The following is a 9,829-nucleotide window of genomic DNA, read 5'->3' as shown; positions in this document are numbered from 1 at the left end:
AGCATCACATGATCTCTTTTAACAAAATCACATGACCTTTTTTAATGCGCATGATGGAGTTTGTGCGGTAAAAGTGTTTCCATCGCAGTTTATGCGCATCTTTTCTTGTCGAATAAAAAGTTTATCCTACCCAGTTAGGCGCATAAGTTTTTTATGCGCATTTTCAAAATTTATGCGCATCATGGCGTTTCCATCAACTGGTTTTTTTATGCACATTTGCAAAATGCGCATAAAATAGGTGGATGGAAACAAAACTACTGATGTTTCAATACACACAACTACATTCACTTATATAATAGTAATATAAGTCTTATACTATTATACAGTGATGTATTATCATTCGTTGAAAGAAACAATTTCCGAACTTCACATTGACGTTTTATTTATCAAGTTGAATCAATACATTGACATGAGCTAACTATTAGCATTTTTTTTGTCATTTATCTATCACTGAGCTTGTTCTTTATGTGAGTTTAGAGTCCTTTATTTCTCTTAAAGCACATGCAGCTCATTACTGGTTTCTGTAAGACAGTAAACACACTCTTAACAGCTCAATTATTTCTTTCCAAAAGTGAAAAGAAGAGGTCATAATTGTAAGGATGAGATTTGGACTCAGATATTAATATGAAGTAATGTGTTGTAGATCATCATGAACTGGATTTAAAAAGTTTCTCAAAATTGTCTTAAAATGTTTAGATTAAATTTTTTTGATCAACTTTAAAATACTGAAGTGTGTTTGTGTGTGTGTGAGAGAGAAATCTAATCTATTTTTTAAATATTTGTATTAATCTTTTTATTTTTATTAATCTATTTTTAATTTTAATCATCTATTTGTATTTTATTTATTTCTGTGTTTTCTCTGTATTATATTTTATATCCATATTTGTTTGCACTACTGCCCTTTTTGCTCTGTTTTGTTTGTACGCAGTGAGGTTGCACTGCTTTAGCAATACAAATGTACAGTTATTTGTCATGCCAATAAAGCACCTAAAATGTGAAATGTGTGAGAGGGAGCGCGCGCAGTAATAGTGTAAAGTAAAAAACATGGGAGAAATGTATCAATAAGTCATGACTGCAACAGTAAGTGGCAAAAAAGTTAAATAAAATAATGACTTTTATTTTGGCGTGGCGTGTGACGTCATCAGGCGGCGCCGATTCAGCGCTGTGATTCAACTGGAGAAAGGTTTGTTTGAAAACGTTTACACAGATATAAACCGATTTAATTAAAGTTTCAGTTTTTTTCACCCGATGCTAAATTATGTACCTGCTGTTGACAATAATATTTAAACCCTTTTTACAGCGTAGTACTATTTTATTCTCAGTAGCCGAGGGCTATTGTTTGAAACAGAAAAGGGTGTAATAAGTGTTTTAAAGCAGGGTTTCCAAAACTTTTCTAATAGAGGTAAAGTTGGTTTTATATTCACACATTCGTTCATTTAGAAGTCTCTATATTGTTTACCATGTTACGTTGAATATTTGATCGGAATTAGCATGTAAGTGTGACTTGAAAACAACATTAACACTGTTTATTTAAATGTGAACAATGTTGTACTTTGATAGTCATTTGCTGCTAATATGATTTCGCTATTTAGAGCTTGCAAAGAATACTTTAATGAAATTATATTATTAAGGGGAAAGTCAGAATGTGAATATAAAACCAATTTAACCTCTATTTTTATAGAAATGTTTTACCTGATTTATTTTTGATAATAAAAAGAAACTGTTGAAGAGAAGTAATTTTGTTTCTGTTCATTGTTTTATTTATTTTAAACAGGACATTTTTATTGTTTTATTCATTTTAAACAGGACAAAGTGTCAAAACGTGGAGAAAAACTCCTGCTGAAGCGACTGATCTCCACACTGTTATAAAGATGGCATTTATTAAAGAGGAGAGTGAAGATGTGAAGATTGAAGAAACATTCACAGTCAAACAGGAAGATCAGCAGGAACAAACAGGTTGGTTTTCATTCTCAAACACCAACTCAGTCATTTGATATATTTTCATTCAGATATATTTTATTAATAATAATACTAAATCCATCTTGCAGCCCTGAGTGTGCTGCCTAGTTCTCCTAAATGCACATAAGCACTCATTGAAAGACAGGAATGAGTTTCTTTCTTGTTACTTGTCCCCAGGTCTTTTGTCATTATTTTATGTGTTATTAGTCTCCCATTTTCTCTACCTTCTTAACGTTATTGCTTTTCTTGTTCTTTTGCTGTTTGTAAAGTGTCCTTGGTGCTTTATAAAATAAATAAAAACAATAAATTAATAAAAGGTTTAACTAAGCTGGTGATATTTGACCTACAGTATTCTCATAAAAGACTTAACATTTTAGGCCTTAAAAAGTCTTAAATTTACTGAAATATTGTGCTGTATTGTGTCTTTATTTTTCTTTGTTCATGTTTTTCTACCCAATCTGGCCAAAACCAATTCAATCACCAACAATTCAACTTAATAAAACTTTCAACTTCTTATTCAAAAGGGTCTTTTTAACTTTATTTATCATAATGGTTTAATTATTTTCCTCACAATAACATTTGTTTAAACGTGCTCCATGTATTTACTGCTGTGGATATCAACCTGGACAGATTGTTGTGCATAGATTTAGTTTGTTATAGTTTTTAAAACTTTAAAAACATTTGTTCATTTTTTAGTTTTAAAAATAAATTTTATTTTGATGGGGCAAATAAAAATCTTTTCCATCTGGACCATTTGAAAAGTTCTTTAGCCTTTAGCCCTTTATGAGTCTAAAATTTCATTCATAATGGTCTTAAAAATATCATAAAGTCTTATATTTAACTTTGTAAAGCCTGCAGAAACTCTGGTTTACAGTATGTCAAAAAATGTGGATGCCCCCAATATTGAGCATGCTGAAAGGACACAAAAATAATTAATTTTTAGAAAATATTTTACAGTCGCAGAATATAGACCATATTCTTCATGCACCAACAGGCGGCGCCATTGGAATCGTTTTGCTTGAGACTTTTTTAAAGAATTAATTTTTAGATCCTAAATATCAGTGTTATGCTGCTGAGGCATGGGGCAATAACTATTTTTAAGGTTTACCGCAGTTTAAAAAAGTCAAGGTTTTAAAACATTTCCTGCTGCACCGTTCCTACAGTATATGTAAGTTTTTTTTAATGTTTTGTTTTTTAGGACAACACTATCTCCTGCAGTAAAGACCAAAGAGGCTGTTTTAAATCGTAAAGAAATCTGTGATTCATTTCAATTATTTAGCCTGACATGTTTACTGCTCAAAAATATTTTAAAAGTGTCTCAGAAGAAAATATATTCAAGGTTATCATACTGTCAGAATCTTATACTAGCCCATGCCTAATGCTGCTTGATGTTGCAAAGCCATATTTTCTCATTTAATTATTTTTATTTGTATGTATAGTCATGAACACACCTGTTTGTAGAGCAAGTAGCGTGACTGTTTTCTGCAGTTTATTATTTCTGGTCAAAATAATACCAAAATCCACATCGTAAAAAAAAAAATAGAAAAAGAATAATAATTATAATTAAAAAGCAAATCAAAAAGAGTATAGGCTACATTAATATTTGCAAAGGAAAAGAGTTGTTTGAGTATATTTAAAGTTGTGGTTGCTTTTTATCTTAAACATCCTTTAAGGGTTCTTTCTGACTATTTTTGTGTATGTAATTTCCTAATTAAGTTAAAAGATTTAACATAAAATAGTTCTATTTTTTTATATTGTCTATTTATATAAACTAATATTTTGTATAACACATTTTCATTATTTAACAGATTTAATACTTCTATAAATCAAATTCTTTCTTTTTCATCAGCTTTAAAATAACCAGATTCCTGATACATATGTTTGTGAATTTTATTTTATTTTGTAAGTTTCCTTGAGTGCTATAGCAGCATGCAGAGTTTTTTTTTTGTGTGTGTGTGTGTGTGTGTGTGTGTGTGTGTGTGTGTGTGTGTGTGTTTAATTTAGTCCAAGGATCAAGTTTATGTAAAGATTGAGTTTATATGTCTGTGCATGTGTATGTGGGTGTATGCATGCAGTAGGTTTATATATGTGCAAGTGTCATACTTGTTTTGAACATAGTATATGTTTATATGCGAGAAATTTATATGTGTATATTCAAGTGTAGACATGCAAAACCCTACACTGCGCCTCATAGCCATCTGTGTTTGGTGTCGGGAAGGTGGATGATGAGGCGACAGGTTGACTTAAACTTTTATGAACCAATTTGATGTGTTTCCGATGCTAGTCGGCATCGCTCTCCCGCACAGTTTGCAGAGCGCCGAAACAAAAAGCTGATCGGAACTTAAAAAGCCAAACAACGTCCACATCAACTACTTTGTCTGCATTCTTACTTGTGGAAGCTTGTTTCTCTATATCTGTATTCAGGTCGCTCATTTTCTAGCTTTCTGTGACAGAGCAGCTTAACCAACTTCTGAGCGCTGTCATCACGCAAGTGACATCACGCTCATTCTGAGCACGGAAAGTCATTTAGTAACAAATGATACAAGGTAGAAAATCTTATATATATAGATATATAGATAGATAGATATAGATAGATAGATATAGATATGATAAAACATATACACAAATGTATCGAAATATCGGAAATGGGTTTAAAAAAATATCACCATAATTTAAAAATAATCTATTGTGATATATTGATATTATATTATTGTCCAGCCCTACATTAGATATAGAGAGCAAGATGAATAAAATATCACTTTTAGCAAATATAGTGAGATTAGATCCAGCGTAACTCGTAACATCTAAAAGGAAAAAAAAAAGATAAATAAACCCACTTCTCATTTACTAGTCTGTTATGAGCCATATCAAACCTCTTGAGCCTCCGATCTCCTCCTGATTTGCAGTTTCTGTTTGTTTTTTGAAAATGTAATTGTCTTCAAATCTGAAAATATATTTTATTTTATAGTGTGAGTTGTTATTCGATGTGATACGAAGCTGCAAGCATGTTCTTTTGGACAGAATTTAACTAAGGTGTAATGTTGTTCAGATACTGGAATTTCTGAATTCATTACTTTGCTATATATTGATGTTCAGTTGTTTCAAAAATGGTACAAAAAATTATTTCTAAAGTAGAAAAATGATTTCTTAAGTTTTTTTTTTTCAGTTTTCCTCAAAATAGGTTGATGTGGGCATTGTAGCACTTTAAATGCATGTAATGCCTGTTTCATTTATACTTGAGCAGAAATTCCATATATACCTCACAAAAGTAGCAGAACATTCCAGGAAATCCCTTATATGGATGAAGGCATCCAGCTATTGCCTTTGGATGAAAATAAGATCTGAATAAATATTAAAAGGCTTCAACTGATCATTTACACGACTGCGCCCATAAATGGTTTATATGTGTACTTCCAGCCATCTTAGGTATATTTATAAGAAAGTCGATTTATAATTTAATGCTAACTGACGTAGCATGTTACAGTAGAATATAGCTATAAAATAATATGCTAGATGCATGAACTCACTGTAATTTAACTATTACAGAAACGGATGAGAGATTTGTTTTTTATTTCAAAGCATTTTCCCAGATTATGTCAAAATAAGATGTTCCCAAATATCAGTCAGTTTGCTAAAACGCAGAAAGAAACCCAGAATGGATAAAAATGACCCAACAGCACACAAGGGGAAAGGTGCACATTTCAGTCTTTATGGTGTACAGGTATATCTCATGTTTGCGAGACAAATATTCAGCTGTTTGTTCAACTGTTACCTCATAACTTTTTTTTCTGATGCGTTTACTGGTCAGGCACAGAATGAACAAGTATCTCCTGTCTGCTTTACACATTTTAGAAAAACATTTTGTTGTAATTCTGAATATATATGAATAAAAATAGGACACTTACAGCTTTTAAATCTGTGTCTGATCAATATGACCAAAATGACTTTTATGAGAAACTTTGAAAACTGGACACAGTTTCAATTTACTAGAACTTCTAAGTTAAGTGGCTTCAGCACAATTTGCATTGTAAAAGCAATAGATGAAGATGATTTGAATCTGCTTAAATGTGCTCACGTTAATGGAATGAACAAAATATGATCTGATTTATTTTACATTTAATGTGCATCAAAATTACAGTGTGTGTAGCCAATGTTTCCAGTGTCTTTTCACCTTTACGCGTTTGATGAGATTTTTAAGACTTAATGAAAACTGGTGTTTTTTTATTTATTTATTCATTTCAGATCTAATTGAAGAGAATGAGGGGAGTAAAGAGGAGGAAAATCATGTCAAAATTGAGAAAAAAACTCGTTTACAGACTGATGATATTTTGAAAAAAAGAGACGAAAATCGTTTCACCTGCACTCAATGTGGAAGGAATTTGGGAAGAAAAGACAATCTTAAGATTCACATGATGATCCACACTGGAGAGAAACCATTTACATGCACTCAGTGTGGGAAGAGTTTCAACCGATCATCATCCCTTAATCACCACATGATGATCCACGCTCGAGAGAAACCATTCACCTGCACTCAGTGTGGGAAGAGTTTCAGCCACTCATTATTTCTTAAACACCACATGATGATCCGAACTGGAGAGAAACCATTCACCTGCACTCAGTGTGGGAAGAGTTTCAGCCAATCATCATCCCTTAATCGCCACATGAGGATCCACACTGGAGAGAAACCTTTCACATGCACTCGGTGTGGGAAAAGTTTCAGCCATTCATCAAACTTTAACCGACACATGAGGATCCACACTGGAGAGAAACCATTCACATGCACTCAGTGTGGGAAGAGTTTCAGCCAATCATCATCCCTTAATAAACACATGAGGATCCACACTGGAGAGAAACCTTTCACATGCACTCAGTGTGGGAAGAGTTTCAGCCAATCATCAAACCTTAATCTACACATGATGATCCACACTGGAGAGAAACCATTCACGTGCACTCAGTGTGGGAAGAGTTTCAGTTGCTCATCTTACCTTAATCACCACATGAGGATCCACACTGGAGAGAAACTATTCTCATGCACTCAGTGTGGGAAGAGTTTCAGTCGCTCATTATCTCTTAAAGAACACATGAGGATCCACACTGGAGAGAAACCCTTCACATGCACTCAGTGTGGGAAGAGTTTCAGCAAATCATCATCCCTTAATCACCACATGTGGACCCACACTGGAGAGAAACCATTCACATGCACTCAGTGTGGGAAGAGTTTCAGCGAATCATCAAACTTTAACCGACACATGAGGATCCACACTGGAGAGAAACCATTCACTTGCACCTAAGCCACAGTTACACTGGACCTTTCTCCTAATAGACTGCCATTCAAATGAACGCAAATGCGTCAGACTGTAAACGCAAGTTTGTGCGTCAAGTTTTGCAGTTCACTGCGTTGCAGAGTTCAAGCTTGATGAACTCTGACCAGCGAAATCGCATTAAGCCTAGTTCACACTACAGGACTTTAAACATCAGCAGATCGCTGTGCCGTTCACACTACATGACTTGACTTTGTGTCTTTTAATCTCTGTGGTGTTCACACTACGCAACACTCTGAATGATCCACAAGAGGGGGGTTCACACACTACATGATCTGACAACAACTCATTCCCCATCAGCTCATTCAAGCTACCAAACCACAGCCAATGAAATTTTGAGGGAGGAGTCGTCAGAAAAAGCTGAACACTATTGGCTGCTTGTGTGCTGATTACATCACTGACAGCGTTTCAAGCTTTGGAGAAAGCATTTAAAAACATAGTCAAATCAGCTGATTTATCAGCGGATTAATCACTCATCTGCAAGGTTCCAGTGGATAGATACACAGAGAGTTTTTAATTTTTGTAATTGTATAACTCTTTGAAATAAAACTAACAAATAACACCCTGCCGTTTTCTAACTATCAGTTTATTTCTTTCTGACATTGTAATTTTTTTTATTACAAAACAGTAAAGAACTGAGCATTTCTGCCTTAAATTACCATATTGGTTAAAGGGCACCTAGGTTACCCCTTTTTTCAGATTTAATATAAGTCTTTTGCGTCTCTAGAATGTGTATATAAAGTTTCAGATCAAAATACCCATCAGATTTTTCATTATACCTTTTACAAGATGCTGTTTTATACTGATTTCCAGCAGGGGGTGGTTTTGTCTTAGTTAAGGCTAACCTCAAGTACTGTGTGGATATCTGTTATGCTAATGTACAAAATAAACCTGATTTAACTTCCACAAACCGGGATTGAAGCGTCTTCTTTTATAATTGTTCTGACACGCGGCTGTGTTGATGAAGTAAAGCTGAAGTAAAACGCTGTAATTAATTACACACATACTCTGTTTTAAAACACTTTAAACATGTAAAACTTACTCTTAATCACAATTGATGATGATTGCTGATCCTAGCGAACAGAACAGACCTTTTATTCCCGGTTGCTCTGCGTATGTCTGCCTGTACTTGTTGACATATACACGTGACTACCGGAACATGTTAATGCGCGCAGCTGTCAATCAATTCGGTGGGCGGGGGGATCGCACACCTACGTAATGGTGCGATCGATTTGAAAACCGCTCCAATTGGCCGACCCTTTTTTTGTAGTTAAATTGAAAAAAAAAAAGACTGGGTGTGTTCATATCACCTCAGTATGACGGTCTATACACTATACCAACACACAGATCTGTCCAAACTAGGGATGGGAAGATTAACCGATATGTATCGATACGCGGTCATGCGCGTGCACGATGCGAGTGCATCGGTTGAGCAGCAGAGGATGAATGAAATTTTGGAAGCAAATCGAGATGCATCGGTTTTTCCGAGATACAGCTTATATTTTTAATAGAGAATGTATTTTTTATTTATTAACAAGTGTTGTCAACCTGTTTTTGGTGCATAATTTAATCGACCTACATAAAGTAAGCCTTAGCAACGGACTTGCGGATGTGTACACTTACACTACAACTCAGTGTATCAGGTGTGCGGATGAAGCTAGTGGTGCGCCCTCAGAAAGCGCGAGAAGCAAAACAAACATTTTATTCCCCACTGAGTTTTAAATCTAAAGTATGGCAACATTATGGATTTAAGGATGGACGACTTGAAAGGACAGATGCAATTTGCAAAATGTACCGCGCATCTATAAAATACGCGGGCAGTACAAGTAATCTGAAATCTCACTTGAAGCGGCGCCACGGTGTTGTTGTGAAAGCATTTTCCAGTGTTTCTGCATCCCCGGCTTTCGCACTGCTTCAACTGTAGCTACCAGCTCCAAAAGTGGTGAGAAAAGCATTGCAAGTTTTTTTTTTCCAATAACGGATGTTATTGCATTGTTCATCTGCAGGGCCGGAGCAAGCTGAACTGCCGCTCTAGGCAGAGGATGATCACGCCGCCCTCAACCCCAATGTGAAAACGAAAGTGACCGGTTATGAAAATGAAGTGACGTGTCGCGGACCTCTATTCTGCCGCCCTATGCGCGGATATAACTGAGGACGCGCGGGTGTCGCGGACCTCTATTCTGCCGCCCTATGCGCGGATATAACTGAGGACGCGCGGGTGTCGCAGACCTCTATTCTGCCGCCCTATGTGCGGATATAACTGAGGACGCGCGGGTGTTGCGGACCTCTTCTGCCGCCCTATGCGCGGATATAACTGAGGACGCGCGGGTGTCGTGGACCTCTATTCTGCCGCCCTATGCGCGGATATAACTGGGTGTTGCGGACGCCGCTAACTCTATACTGCCGCCCTAGGTGGTTTTAAACACCTCCTCCTGTTAATTTTTATTTAATTATAATAATAATAATAATAATATTAATAATAATAATGATAAAAATAATGGGTGTCACGGTGGCACAGTGGGTAGTTTGACCACCTCACAGCAAGATTG

The 9,829-nt window shown here is 35.5% G+C and overlaps 2 protein-coding genes and 1 non-coding gene across 5 annotated transcripts in view; 1 reads left to right on the top strand and 2 right to left on the bottom strand.

Annotated features, from left to right (window-relative positions):
• znf1086 (zinc finger protein 1086) overlaps positions 1-9,829 on the bottom strand; it is an 893,143-nt gene that overhangs the window by 275,558 nt on the left and 607,756 nt on the right. The gene's annotated exons all lie outside the window — the stretch shown is intronic.
• Positions 1-9,829, bottom strand: part of si:dkey-220a11.5 — a 765,979-nt gene that overhangs the window by 556,163 nt on the left and 199,987 nt on the right. The window lies entirely within an intron of this gene.
• On the top strand, positions 1,154-8,190 carry LOC137491216 (uncharacterized). The gene is made up of 3 exons (XM_087249096.1): positions 1,154-1,183; positions 1,807-1,956; positions 6,202-8,190. The coding sequence occupies exons 2-3, from the start codon at positions 1,872-1,874 to the stop codon at positions 7,248-7,250; spliced, it is 1,134 nt and encodes a 377-aa protein (XP_087105222.1). The 5' UTR covers positions 1,154-1,183; positions 1,807-1,871; the 3' UTR covers positions 7,251-8,190.

The sequence above is a fragment of the Danio rerio genome, chromosome 4 (genome assembly GCF_052040795.2).
Source record: "Danio rerio strain M-AB ecotype USA chromosome 4, GRCz13ab, whole genome shotgun sequence".
Classification (NCBI taxonomy): Eukaryota; Metazoa; Chordata; class Actinopteri; order Cypriniformes; family Danionidae; genus Danio; species Danio rerio.
Note: the sequence above shows the minus strand (reverse complement) of the source record. Positions and strands in the feature narration are given on the sequence as shown.

Coding starts and splice junctions, on each gene's coding strand:
- LOC137491216 (XM_087249096.1), top strand. CDS start 1,872: ATGGCATTTATTAAAGAGGAGAGTGAAGATGTGAAGATTGAAGAAACA. Junction 1,957..6,201: donor AGATCAGCAGGAACAAACAG/GTTGGTTTTCAT, acceptor TATTCATTTCAG/ATCTAATTGAAGAGAATGAG.